The sequence below is a fragment of the Hemiscyllium ocellatum genome, chromosome 12 (genome assembly GCF_020745735.1).
Source record: "Hemiscyllium ocellatum isolate sHemOce1 chromosome 12, sHemOce1.pat.X.cur, whole genome shotgun sequence".
In the NCBI taxonomy this organism is placed as follows: Eukaryota; Metazoa; Chordata; class Chondrichthyes; order Orectolobiformes; family Hemiscylliidae; genus Hemiscyllium; species Hemiscyllium ocellatum.
The window spans coordinates 76,572,330-76,586,451 of record NC_083412.1 but is presented as its reverse complement, the minus strand read 5'-3'; the positions used below and the strand labels follow the sequence as shown (position 1 = coordinate 76,586,451).

The following is a 14,122-nucleotide window of genomic DNA, read 5'->3' as shown; positions in this document are numbered from 1 at the left end:
CTCAATATATATTCTGTTCCAAAAATGGGGTTGAGGGAATTTGCGAAGCATTTCTTTTTCATCCAGTGAAAGATGGGAATTTGGAACTCTTGGCTGAGGGGTTGAGGCAGAAACCCTCGGACATTTACATATTTCTTGGAAATGCAGTGAAATCTGTAATCTTCCTGGTTATGTATCAATGCTTGGCTCAGGCATAATGGCTAATTTGCCTGCCTGTGTGCTGTAAATTTTTATATACTGTCTTTTTCTAATATTGAAAATTATTGCGCAATATTATACATTTAAAAGATTTCCCTTAAAACAGAATCTTGAGTTTTGTCTGAAATAGATGCTGGGAGAATGTCCTGATGAGTCTAGAACTAGGGAGCACAGTTTCAGGATGATATGGACATTATGGACTGAGTTAAGAAATTTTATTTACTCAGGTGTTACTTTTTGAAATTAACTATCTCGAGGACATTGAATGCTTTGTTAATTGTTTTCAATGTTGAAATTGATAATCTATGGCATTCAAAGAATATGGGCATTTGGTGGGAAAATGGAATTAAGGTTTCATCAGATATGATCTTAAAACCTGCTTGGCAATTTAGTTAGGGACTATTTGGCCTACCCCTTTTGCTATTTCTTGTATTCTTTTGTCTTCATTTAGATGCAAGATACTATCCTCGTCCTTGACCGTTTTTAACTGCACTGAGTAACAAAAGCGATAACTATGTAGGTTATTCAGTAATATTGATCTACTTTTCTTTCCCTGCTTTCTCTGGGTGTTTTCCTAATGGTGAGTTACATATGTTAATAGCCTAATAGAAAATTGATCTATGTTAACATGCACTTATATAATGAATTTTTACATCTAAGTGCTTCATGCTCTGAAGTACAGACAATGTTTTGATAACATCAATGCTGGGTATATTAGTGAAGCTGTGAAGTTAATTAATTTTAATTGTTCACAGTAATGTAATTGCCTTTCTTCTATAGGGTGGAAAGTTGAAGGATGGAGCACGCTCAGTTACCAGAACCATTCAGAATAATTTCTTTGACAGCTCCAAGCAAGAGGCTATTGACATCTTGCTACTTGGTAATACTTTGAACAGTGACTTGGCAGATAAAGCCCGAGCTCTCTTAACAACCAGCACGTTGCATGGTAAGAATATGTTTGGTTCTATAAAAGGGTAGAGTGAATCTCGAATCACTTCAATTAGTTTGCCTTGCATGACAGTTAACTTGTAACCTTATGAGTAATGAAAGGTGCTGTCAATCTTGAAAGTTGGTTTAAACCTTCAAAGCAGATTTTAAGTTGTCATTTGTTAGGAAAATTATGGAAAATTTATAATTAACGTTTAAGAAATATAAGAAGTGAAATTTAACATGCACATTGTGATGATGTACGCCAAATACTTGTTTCTGAAAAGAAATTGTGATTGCAAATATGTTTGTTTGGCTGAGATTCTAGAAGCATAGATCATGTGGATCTTTAGAAGTGAGTTGGCAATTAAATACATCTTTAACTGTCAGACAGTACGACTATATGGAAAAGATCATCCTGTTGTTCTGGTGGGAAGCTCTTTATTGATCAAAGGCATAGCTATCTGATGAAAGCAAATTCCTGGGTTTGTCTTCATTTTAAATGTTATTATCAATATAACATTGGATTGCAAGATATCCGTAGAAGAGAAGTTATGCTGTTCCTGGTTATTTCATAAGCTGTTGTTTTATTACTTTTGTGCATATTTCAAATTATGAGAATAATCCTCCAGTTAAACCTTTAAGATCTTACACAAAAGGACTTAAAGGGCTTATGAGGAGGGGTTGGCCTTGTGATGTTATCGATAGACTATTAATCCAGATACCCAGGTAATGTTCTAGGGATTCTGTTTTGAATCCCACCATGGCAGATGAAGTTTGAATTTTTTAAAAAAGTCTGGAATTAAGAATCTGACCATGAAACCTTTGTCGATTGTCAGGAAAAACCCATTTGGTTCACTAATGTCCTTTTTAGGGACGGAACTGCTGGCTTTACTTGGTCTGGTTTACATGTGACTCCAGATCCACAGCAATGTGGTTGACTCATAACTGACCTCTAGACAATTAAAGTTGGGCAATAAATGCCTATCTAGTCAGTGATGCCCACATCTTGTGAACGAATTTTGAAAAAGGTGACTTCTGCTCAAAGTATTTTTTTTTCCATTTTCAAATTGCAATTGCCAAGTCCCTGATCTAAGTTTGAACTAGCATAGCAAGGCACGCCTCTTTTTTCATTTTAGGATTTTAAGTGGTTGCTCTTTTAAGCATGAGTAAGAAAATAGAGCTTAACTCTGGACTCCATGAAGTCACAGGGCATCAGGTCAAACATTGGCAAAGGAACATGGTGATTAATACCTATCACCAGCTCTCCTCAGATGATGAATGTGTACTGCTCCATGTTGAACACTAGGAGTAAACACTGAGTGGCAAGGGCATATCTTGGGTGGGGATTTCACCTTGTATATTGAGAATATTCTCCACCTTATGTAGATTACCACTGAGTTAATGGGGCAGACTTTGAACAACTCCAAAGCTGGGCATCTATGAGGTGCCAAGGGCTGTCAGCAGAATTATGTTTTGATAACAATCTGTGAACTGCTAGCCTGTCATATCAGGCATTTTACCATGCCCACTCAGCCAGGATGTCAACCCTGGTTAAATGTGGAGAGCAGGAAGGCTCGCAAGAGCAGTAGCAGGGATAACAAAAAATAAAGTGTCAAACAGCAGGGAAAACAACAAGCAACCAGCAATAGACAGGGCCAGGCCGTCCGACATCCAACTGATCAGACCTAAGCTCTGTCGTCTTTCCACCTCTCATTGTGAATGGCAGTGAACGGTTAAACAAACTAATATGGGATGGAGACTGCAAAGCATCCCCATTCTCAATTATGATATGAAAGTGCTGGTGTTGGACTGAGGTGGACAAAATCAGAAGTCACACAACACCAGGTTATAGTCCAGCAGGTTTATTTGAAAATACAAGCTTTCGGAGTGCTGCTGTTGTCAGGTAGTTAGTGGGGCAGAATACATACGGCAGAGAAATTATGAGAAAAAGATCAAAGTGTCAAGCAACTGATGTGACGTATTAGACAAACTTAGATGGCTGTTAAGTCTGTAATCCCCTAGGATGAGGATGCAGGTCTTGATTGATTGGTATGTAAATCCCAAAATGTACTGCCCCAAGACAACATGAGATTTTATCAGTATATAATTAAAAAAAGTGACATCTCAGCTCAGACTATGCATTAAAGGTGTGATGTTAGAGTCTATCTTGTCTCAACCTAGATTCAGACTGTTACTTCCAAAGTAGGAATTTTAAAATGTCACATGGACCTACTGCCTATGATTGTGCTTTTTGAGCAAAATAGAATGTATCTGCAAATACAAATCCTGCCCCATTAGATAACTGATTAAGGAGCAGCCCTCCAAAAGCTTGTATTTTCAAATAAACCTGCTGGACTGTAACTTGATGTTGAGACTTCTGACATTTTCAACTATGGGAGAGCCCAACTTATATATGTAAAACATGAGGCTAAAGCATTTCTATCCATTTTAAGCCAGATATGCTAAGTGGATGATCCATTAACCATTTCCTGAGGTTCTTGGTATCATGGATGCCAGTGTACAACCAATTCAGTTCACTGCAAGTGATGTCCAGTGTCTTAAGTGGATAATGCAAAGGCTATGCGCTCTGATTTCATTCTGGTAGTACTTTGAAGACGTGCCTCCAAATTGGCTGTGCACCTAACCAAGTTGTTCAGTACAACTGCAACACTGGTTTCTCCCTGACTGAAAATTGCACAGGTGTGTCCTATACACAAAGTGCCAAATTGGTTTTTGTCTCATTAGCCTACACTGCATTGTCAGCAGGGATAGTCAACAGTGCTATCAGGCAGAACTTGCAAAGAAATAACCTGCTCACTGCTTAGTTTTGGGTTTGGGCTCTGCTAGGGCCATCTGGCTCCATATCTCACCACAATCTTGATTTAGACAAGGCCAAAAGAACTGAATTCCAGAAGTGAGGTGACTGTGACTGCCTTTGAAATTTGACAGATTATGGCATCAGTGCATCCCAGCAAATCTGGAATCACTGGAAAATCATGGAAAACTTTCCACTAGTTGCAATCATTACAATGGGAAATGATTGTGGCTGTTGGAGGTCAATCATTTCAGGCCACTCAGAGTTTCTTGGAAAATGTCCTTGTAGCCATCTGTAACCGCTTCATTGAACTTCCATTATAATTACTTCTCAATGTTCAGCTCCATTTGCCAAAAACCTCAGATACTGAACGAGGTAGTATCCATATGGAGCAAGACCTGGGCACACCCAAGCTTGGCCTGGCATGTGGCAAGAAATATTTGTCAAATGTGCTCTTACTGTGGGGTAGGCTTCTTTCAGGTCTGTTGGCTTGCCACTGAATCAGTTATATTTTTGTAATTCACCAAGAATTTTATTCCATTTGAGTTGTTTTGAGTTTTGATAATTTTGGAACACCAAACCTTTGTAACATAGTTTGAATTTGCTATCACTTTCAAGTAGTGCAGAATTAACAAGAGAATGTCAAGAGCTATTTTACTTACTCCACAAATTGTCATTAATAAACATTCTCATGAATTTGCAAAAAGAACTCTCTCTCTTCATTACAGTTTGAGCAGGCGCTTGTTTTTCCTAAGACATTTTTAACCTTGAGTCATGACATTAAAGATAACTGTTTTGGCATATACTTAAAGCCAGATGAAGATTTCTGATCCCTGGATTCCCATTGTCACTTTTGACATACTTTTATAGTATACTCATTGAGATGTGGAAATGTTCCAAATTGAGCCGAAAAAAAGCAAACCAGTGCAAATTATACTGTAGGTATGATTTTTCCTAAAATGGAGTTTAATTACACATCAGGATATCTGTTCAGAAAATTTGAGGCCTTTGTGAAATTACTGAATTTTGTTTTGAGAGACTGAGTCTGTTTATTGGAGCAGGCAAGGTTGAGATCTGTTGGGTGTTCAAAATTGAAAATTTGAGCAAAACTGAGAAATATTTGAGTCCAGGCATGAAGTATTAGGTTTTGTACACGTTGATGATTAGGATATGGTCTACTTCATGTAGCGATAGAGTGTAACTTTTAAGACATCATGTATAACTATTTGAAAAAGGAAAACTTAGTGAGGAAGCCAAGACAGGTTATGATGACATTGCTGACATTCATTCTTTGAAAGACCAAATAGTTTCCTTGTCCTAACATTTAGTACATGCAAAAGTGAGAATACTTCCATTTATATAACACGTTTTCACATCTTCAGGATGTCCCAGTGTGCTTCATTTGAAAAGTACGTACTTGGCTTTTCAGTCACTTCAGTAGTGTAGGAAGTATAGCAAGCAATTCACAAATGGTGAGGTTCAACAAACAGTTGTTTGATGTTGATCAGATTATCTGTTCTTATGTTCGTTGAAGGGTAAATATTAGCCACGATACCAGATAACACTCCTCTTCCTTGAATAGTGCTATGAGGTGTTTTACTTCTGCCAGATGTGACAGAAGAGGCCTTGATTTAAAGCCTCTTAAGGGAAGTCTTCTGCTCTTGTAGAAACATCATAAACTAGGAGCAGGCTGTTTTGCCCTTTTGAGTCTGCTCTGTCATTCTTGTATGATCATTGTTGATCCTCTATCTCAATGCCCTATTCTCACATTGAGTACAATGCTCCTCAGCGTTCTACACTGAGCTCAGCATTTTATTTAGGTCTCAGAAATGGGATTTGAGCTCATGATTTTCTGACTCCGATGAATGTGTTGCCCACTAAATCATAACTGGCTATGGGTTAAGTCCCTTTCAGGGAATATTTTAAAAAACCTTGCAGTGAGTGACTGGGGATTTGCGTTGTGTGCAATTTCCAAGAGGAAACAATCCAACTGTCTCTTCCAAGGATTGAATATGTATTTGTATTTTTTTAAAAAAAAAGTCAGATTTCGGAAATTCAAAGTACAATTGTAGAACTGGATTTCCATGAACTCTGTTTTAACCTCCTCCATTTTGATTTGGCAAATTGTTGCTGAATCTTTAAATTCTTCCACAATGAAAACCTGATGTTGGAAATTAGCTACATTGTATTCCTTTATTAAAAGGAGGACTGCCAAGAACTGCCATTTAATAACAAAGAAGGTTAAAAATTTTGAGTTACTTTTTATGATTTGGTACCAGATTGGCTAACTTGACAGCTGTATGATTTGAGTCAAGGTTGTTGGCTCAAGCCCCACTGTGTGCACAATCCAAGTTGGCTAACCTTTTGTATGGTTTTGAGAGTCAGAGCTGTTGATCCAGGGCACCGCCAGACTGTCCCCAATAGATTTAAAAGTCAACACAATACGATTTATTCACTTCTTATTTGTTGAGACTTGAGTGCAATTTGGTTAACATTTTCTGAGGTAGCAACAGCGACTGCATTTCACAAAAAAGTAATCATTTCCTGTTTTTTAAAAAAAAATTGGGATGCCTAAAGACAGATGAGACAATATATAGACTATATACATGTGTATGTTGTCGTGCAGTAAGGACAGAAGTGTGAAATTGCTGATACTTTATACTGCAAATAGAATTATTAATTCTGGGGTGTGAATTTATTTTACCTGTGCTGGTAACAGATTTTCATTTGTCTGGACTTTAGTTTTAATTTGGATGATTCATTGTCCACTGTTTGTTTTGAAGGAACAGTTCAGATTGCAACAAAAAAAACATGTTGACATTTTACAACAAAAACATGTTCAACTTATTCAATGTTTTTCTAAAAAAAAAGTTATTTTGACGTGATTATGAAGCAGTAGCAAATATCTAACTGTTAAATCATCCTGTTCAGGGCCACACATATTTGGAAATTTCAAAAAGCACAAATTGTAACAAGAAAATTTTGTTTGGTTTGCATCAGAGTTGTGAAGGAGAAGTCAGCAAGTACTTCAATTCTTAATTGCTATATGGGAATTCCTGCTGAATCTTTGATCAAGACGTGTGGAATTTATGTGCTCAGCTGTGACTACTTTCCCCCTTCAATTAATCTGCTCCAACTCACATAGAAATCAATCTGATCTAGGCACTTCCATGGTGCTGTTAGCGAGGGATTTGATCCAGACTAAATGAAAGCATGGTGATCAAAGTCACGAATGAACCAAAGTCACGAAGATAACCAAAGCGGACCAGCAAAGAATGAAACCTGAAAGCAACAACACCCCCAGATTCTATGGGCTACCCAAGGTACACAAACCAGACATCCCACTCAGACCCATAGTATCACTACCAGGGACACCAGCATACAAACTGGCCAAAGAACTACAACAAAAACTGAAACACCTAGTCAGCGGATCCAAACACTCCATACAATCAACACAGGAATTCTTGGACGTCATCAGGAATACACACATAGACAAAGAAGAAACCATGGTATCATTCGACGTGACAGCACTGTTCACTTCAATTGACAAAACCCTAGCCAGAGAAACAATAGCCAACCTACTGGACATACATAACAGAACACAGGAGGCCGAACCTATCAACAAGGACGGCATACTTAAACTACTGGACCTGTGTCTCACCACACACTTTACATTCAACAATCAGATATACGAACAAATCAACGGAACACCCATGGGATCACCAATCTCGGGACTCATAGCAGAGGCAGTTATGCAAAGGTTAGAACATACAGCCATACCACAAATCCAACCCAAACTCTGGATCAGATATGTGGATGACACCTTTGTAATCATCAAAAACACAGATACAGAAAAAACACCGAATCATCAACGCCACACTCACAGGAATCCGATTCACACGAGAAGAGGAAAAGGATAGCCAACTCCCATTCCTAGACGTGTTAGTAGAGAGAACACCCAACGGAGAATTCACCACAAGGGTACACAGGAAACCAACACACACAAACGAAGCTGCATCAGGACACTATTCAAAAGGGCCACAACACACTGCAGTACACCAGAACTGCGAAAAGAGGAAGAGGAACATCTATACAAGGTATTCGCCAAAAACGGATACCCACGCAACTTTATCACCAGATGCCTAAGAGATAGACCGAGGAACGAGGACATGCCACAACCAAAAGGACTAGCCACTCTACCATGCGTCAGGAGCGTCTCAGAACTGACAGCCAGACTACTGCGACCCTTAGGACTCATAACAGCACACAAGCCAACATCCACGCTCAGACAACAACTCACTAGAACAAAGGACCCAATACCCAGCATGAGCCAAACTAACGTAGTTTACAAAATACCATGCAAGGACTGCACAAAACACTATATAGGACAAACAGGAAGACAGCTAACAATCCGCATCCATGAACATCAGCTAGCCACAAAATGACACGACCAGCTATCTCTAGTAGCCATACACTCAGACAACCAGCAACATGAATTTGACTGGGAAAACACCACTATCATAGGACGAGCCAGACAGAGAACAGCCAGAGAATTCCTAGAAGCATGGCATTCATCCCCAAACTCCATCAACAGACACATTGACCTGGACACCATATACAAACCACTACAGCTGAAACTGACACCTGGAAACGGCAAGAACATCCATCAACAGACACATCGACCTGGACCCCACATACAAATCACTGCAGCTGAAACTGACACCCGGAAGCGGCAAGAACAAACCAATATAAATACCAGAAGAAACATCAAAGCAGCGCTTCACACGAGGCTCCAACAGCACTGATGATGTTCCCTAGCCAGGGAACGAAACGTTTGCAGCAAAAACTTCCAGCTCGGCGATCAGAACCACAACAACGGATACCCGAGCTACAAATGTGGGCGGCACGGTGGCACAGTGGTCAGCACTGCTGCCTCACAGCGCCTGAGACCCGGGTTCAATTCCCGACTCAGGCGACAGACTGTGTGGAGTTTGCACGTTCTCCCCGTGTCTGCGTGGGTTTCCTCCGGGTGCTCCGGTTTCCTCCCACATTCCAAAGATGTGCGCGTCAGGTGAATTGGCCATGCTGAATTGCCCCTAGTGTTAGGTGAGGGGTAGGTGTAGGGGTGTGGGTGGGTTGCGCTTCGGCGGGTCGGTGTGGACTTGTTGGGCCGAAGGGCCTGTTTCCACACTGTAAGTAATCTAATCTAGTAATCTAAAATCTTCAATCAGATTTTAATCACGAATGAACATTTGAATTAGGAGAAAAGTTACCCATTTGGCCCCTCAAATTTGCTCAGCTATTTAATAAATTGATGGTTGAATTGATGTTTCACATTTCACCTCGCCCCAAAATTTTGCTTCCCAATAATCTGGACCCTTCACTTGACCTGCAATGTTAACTCTGCTTTCTCTCCACATATGTTGCCAGACCTGCTGAATTTTGGCAGCAATTTGTTTTAATATTCATTTGCAGTCTCCTTTGTCCTTTACACAATTTCCTTTTCTATCCATCTTTTGTGTCAACAAATTTAACAACTGTCTTTTCATCCAGTCTCTGTGGCACACCATTGACTACATATTGGCAACCCAGCATATTGGCATATGTAATTATGATTGCAGAAGTAACACTGCTTTACCTATATCCCACACACAGTTCCATAATTTCCATCTCCAAGGTAGTTTTTGACTCAAAAGGTAACTAGTAGGTTTTGTGTACTAATGCATCTGCTGCTGTTGTCCTAGGTAGTGAAGGCCATGGGTTTGATAAGGCAACATCTGAGGAGCAGAAAAATCGACGTTTCGGGCAAAAGCCCTTCATCAGGAATAGAGGCAGGAAGCCTCCAGAGTGAAGAGATCTCTCCACCCTGGAGGCTTCCTGCCTCTGTTCCTGAAGGGCTTTTGCCCGAAACGTCGATTTTTCTGCTCTTCGGATGCTGCCTGACCTGTGCTTTTCCAGCACCACTCTGATCTGAACTCTGGTTTCCAGCATCTGCAGTCCTCTCTTTTTTGCCCTATGGGTTTGATAAGTTGAGGCGCATCTCCTAGATGGCATACATTGCTGTTATGTGTGTCATTGTTCGATGGGCTAAATGTGGAAAATGGTTGATGGAGTGCTGATCGAGCAGACTGCTTTGCCCTGGATACTGTCTAACTTGAGTGTAATTAGGGTTGCAGTCTTTGGCCTGATTTGAGTATTCTGTCACCCGAATGATTTGAGTCTTGCTAATAGTAGGTAGGGTAGTAGTAGACTGGAAGCGGAGCCTAGCGGGGAAGACAGTAGAATAAAAATGGCAAGAGTTTGTGGGTATAATTGAGGACACTGTACAGAGTTTCATCCCCAAGAAAAGAGAGATTATCCAGGGAGGGATTAGACAGCCATGGCTGACAAAGGAAGTCAGGAGATGTATTAAAGAAAAAGAGAGATCCTATAAAGTGGCCAAGAGCAATGGGAAATCAGAAGATTGGGAAGGCTACAAAAACAAACAGATAACAGAGAAAGAAAAAAGGAAGGAGAGGTGGGCGGCACGGTGGCACAGTGGTTAGCACTGCTGCCTTACAGCGCCAGAGACCCGGGTTCAATTCCCGACTCAGGCGACTGACTGTGTGGAGTTTGCACATTCTCCCCGTGTCTGCGTGGGTTTCCTCCGGGTGCTCCGGTTTCCTCCCACAGTCCAAAGATGTGCAGGTCAGGTGAATTGGCCATGCTAAATTGCCTGTAGTGTTAGATAAGGGGTAAATGTAGGGGTATGGGTGGGTTGCGCTTCGGCGGGTCGGTGTGGACTTGTTGGGCCGAAGGGCCTGTTTCCACACTGTAAGTAATCTAATCTAATCCAATCTAATCTAATCTAAAATATGAAGATAGGCTAGCCAGTAATATTAGAAATTATAGTAAAAGTTTCTTTCAATGACAGACAAAAGTAGACATTGGGCCACTTCAAACTGATGCTGGAAGCCTAGTGATGGGAGATAAGGAAATAGCTGGAGAACTTAATAAGTACTTTGTGTCAGTCTTCACAGTGGAAGACATGAGTAGTATCCCAACAATTAAAGGGAGTCAGGGGGCTGAGTTGAGTATGGTTGCCATTACAAAAGAGAAAGTGCTAGAAAAGCTAAAAGGTCTTAAAATTGATAAGTCTGCTGGCCACGATGGGCTACATCCTAGAGTTCTGAGGGAGGTGGCTGAGGAAATAGCGGAGGCGTTGGTTGAGATCTTTCAAAAGTCACTGGAGTCAGGGAAAGTCCCGGATGATTGGAAGATCGCTGTTGTAGCCCCTTTGTTCAAGAAAGGATGAAAACAAAAGATGGAAAATTATAGGCCAATTAGCCTAACCTCGGTTGTTGGTAAAATTCTAGAATCCATCATTAAGGATGAGGTTTCTAAATTCTTGGAAGAGCAGGGTCTGATTAGAACAAGTCAGCGTGGATTTAGTAAGGGGAGGTCGTGCCTGACAAACCTGTTGGAATTCTTTTGAAGAGGTGACAAGTAGGTTAGACCAGGGAAACCGTGGATGTGGTCTATCTGGACTTCCAAAAGGCCTTTGATAAGGTGCCACACGGGAGACTGCTGAGTAAGGTGAGGGCCCATGGTGTTTGAGGTGAGCTACTGGTATGGATTGAGAATTGGCTGTCTGACAGAAGGCAGAGAGTTGGGATAAAAGGTTCATTTTCGGAATGGCAGCCGGTGACAAGCGGTATCCCGCAGGGTTCAGTGTTGGGGCCGCAGCTGTTCACGTTATATATTAATGATCTGGATGAAGGGACTGGGGGCATTCTAGTGAAGTTTGCCGATGATACGAAGTTAGGTGGACAGGCAGGTAGTACTGAGGAAGTGGGGAGGCTGCAGAAGGATCGAGACAGTTTGGGAGAGTGGTCCAGGAAATGGCTGATGGAATTCCATGTGAGCAAATGCGAGGTCTTGCACTTTGGTAAAAAGAATACAAGCATGGACTACTTTCTAAATGGTGAGAAAATTCGTAAAACCAAAATACAAAGGGATCTGGGAGTTCTAGTCGAGGATTCTCTAAAGGTAAACATGCAGGTTGAGTCTGTGATTAAGAAAGCAAATGCAATGTTGTCATTTATCTCAAGAGGGTTGGAATATAAAAGCACCGTTGTGCTGCTGAGACTTCATAAAGCTCTGGTTAGGCCCCGTTTGGAGTACTGTGTCCAGTTTTGGTCCCCACACCTCAGGAAGGATATACTGGCACTGGCGCGTGTCCAGCGGAGATTCACACAGATGATCCCTGGAATGGTAACTCTAACATATGAGGAATGGCTGAGGATCCTGGGATTGTGTTCATTGGAGTTTAGAAGATTAAGGGGAGATCTAATAGAAACTTACAAGATAATACATGGCTTGGAAAGTGTAGACGCTAGGAAATTGTTTTTGTTAGGTGAGGAGACTAGGACCCGTGGACACAGCCTTAGAATTAGAGGGGGTAAATTCAGAACAGAAATGCGGTGACATTTCTTCAGCCAGAGAGTGGTGGGTCTGTGGAATTCATTGCCGCGGAGTGCAGTGGAGGCCGGGACGCTAAATGTCTTCAAGGCAGAGATTGATAAATTCTTGATGTCACAAGAAATTAAGGGCTACAGGGAGAATGCAGGTAAGTGGAGTTGAAATGCCCATCAGCCATGATTGAATGGCGGAGTGGACTCGATGGGCCAAATGTCCTTAATTCCACTCCTATGTCTTATGGTCTTATGGTTTTGGTTGTCAGGATGAGAGTTACTTCCCAAGAATTCCAATGTCAGACTTTCTCTTGTAGCTACCAGATTTCGATGTTTGGCTCCATTATGTTTTTGCTCAGTAGTAACCCTCTGATATTAATATAGTAGTTTCATCTTTAGCAATGCTGTTGAATGTCAACGTGCGAAAGTGGTTAGATGTTGAAGAATAATGGTTAGTTGGGTGAGTTAGTGGAGGTTACCCAGAATTTAGTGGACTACTTAGAAAAATGCTGAAGTCTTCAGGAATCTAGGGAGCAGAGAACGCTGGTGAGCAGTATGAGAAGGAAAACCCCACTGACCTTTTGGAACTTATAAGAATTTTGACTATAAAGGGATTTAATTGATCCTCCAGCCTTTGGTCAGACCATTTCATCACTTCAGTTTGTGCCAGATGAATATTTGGGCTTGTAGTACATAGGTACTGGAGTTTTATGAAAAGGATTTAGCAAATAAATTGCATTCATTTTTTATTGTGCAACTCAAAAATTTAAAATTATTTTAACTTTCATTTCTAGCTCTACCTGAAATCTATATGTTAGGCTGAACTGTTTTTTGAATAATCTTAAGTTGTATTCCTGTTGTCTTGGTCTTATACTTTTATTTGAATCAGAATATATCTCGGTGCAAATTATTTGTGAAAATTCTGCAAGGTATTCACTGAATATATAGATGCTCAATGTCTGCCTAATTCCGAGCAACCATAATAGCCAAGGAATATAATTGATATTCAAAAACTAGCCAAAATTTCCTAATATTAGGACTGTGCAAATAAATCCATTTCTGATGTGTGAAGACTGAAGAATTTTCTCTGAATACAGTTACAGTTAACTCAGTTTACACTAACATTATAAAATAAATTCCTGCAGATTAGTGAGATGGAAATAAGTTGCACCATGTTATCAAATGGCATTTTTCTGTATAATTTTTTTTGTGTTGCATGATGAGATTTCTTTTTACTTATGAAAGACCTTCCTATGCTTAATTGTGTTTAATGCCTTTTCTTCTTCTCCTCTTGCTGTGGTTGCAGTTCCAGAATTGACACTTCAATCAGGTACAGTGCTTTGCCTAAAACCTTCTGAAATAACAGCAAATCTGTCACGCTTTTTGTCTTTTATCGATTGCTTAGCAGTTATCAAATCATTAATTAAGAACTTATAGATCTGTATAGGTGAGTCATTAGTTTTAAATATAACATGTTTGTTTTTCAAAATGATTAGAAAAAATTGTTAACTTTGGTCATTACCTAATGATATAGCATAGCAGTAGACATTGTATTGAGTTGAAATAATTGTTCTCATTTAGACTAAACTTAAGTCATTTAAATGTGAATGGATTGCATTTACCATATAATATAGGTGTCCGGGTACTGCTGAAAATTGGTATCCAGTAAGCTTATACCTCCAGATACAAACCTCAACAGTTCCTTTAGAAATGAGCATCTTCACCA

General features: G+C 40.3%; 1 protein-coding gene across 4 annotated transcripts in view; it reads left to right on the top strand.

Annotated features, from left to right (window-relative positions):
• synj1 (synaptojanin 1) overlaps positions 1-14,122 on the top strand; it is a 105,481-nt gene that overhangs the window by 39,508 nt on the left and 51,851 nt on the right. For 2 of the 4 annotated variants that reach the window (XM_060833724.1, XM_060833722.1), the window contains exons 12-13: positions 979-1,144; positions 13,703-13,726. In XM_060833724.1, the coding sequence (XP_060689707.1) occupies positions 979-1,144; positions 13,703-13,726 (190 nt within the window). The remainder of the gene's footprint in view (positions 1-978; positions 1,145-13,702; positions 13,727-14,122) is intronic. The other 2 variants (XM_060833725.1, XM_060833723.1) reach the window with 1 other exon arrangement.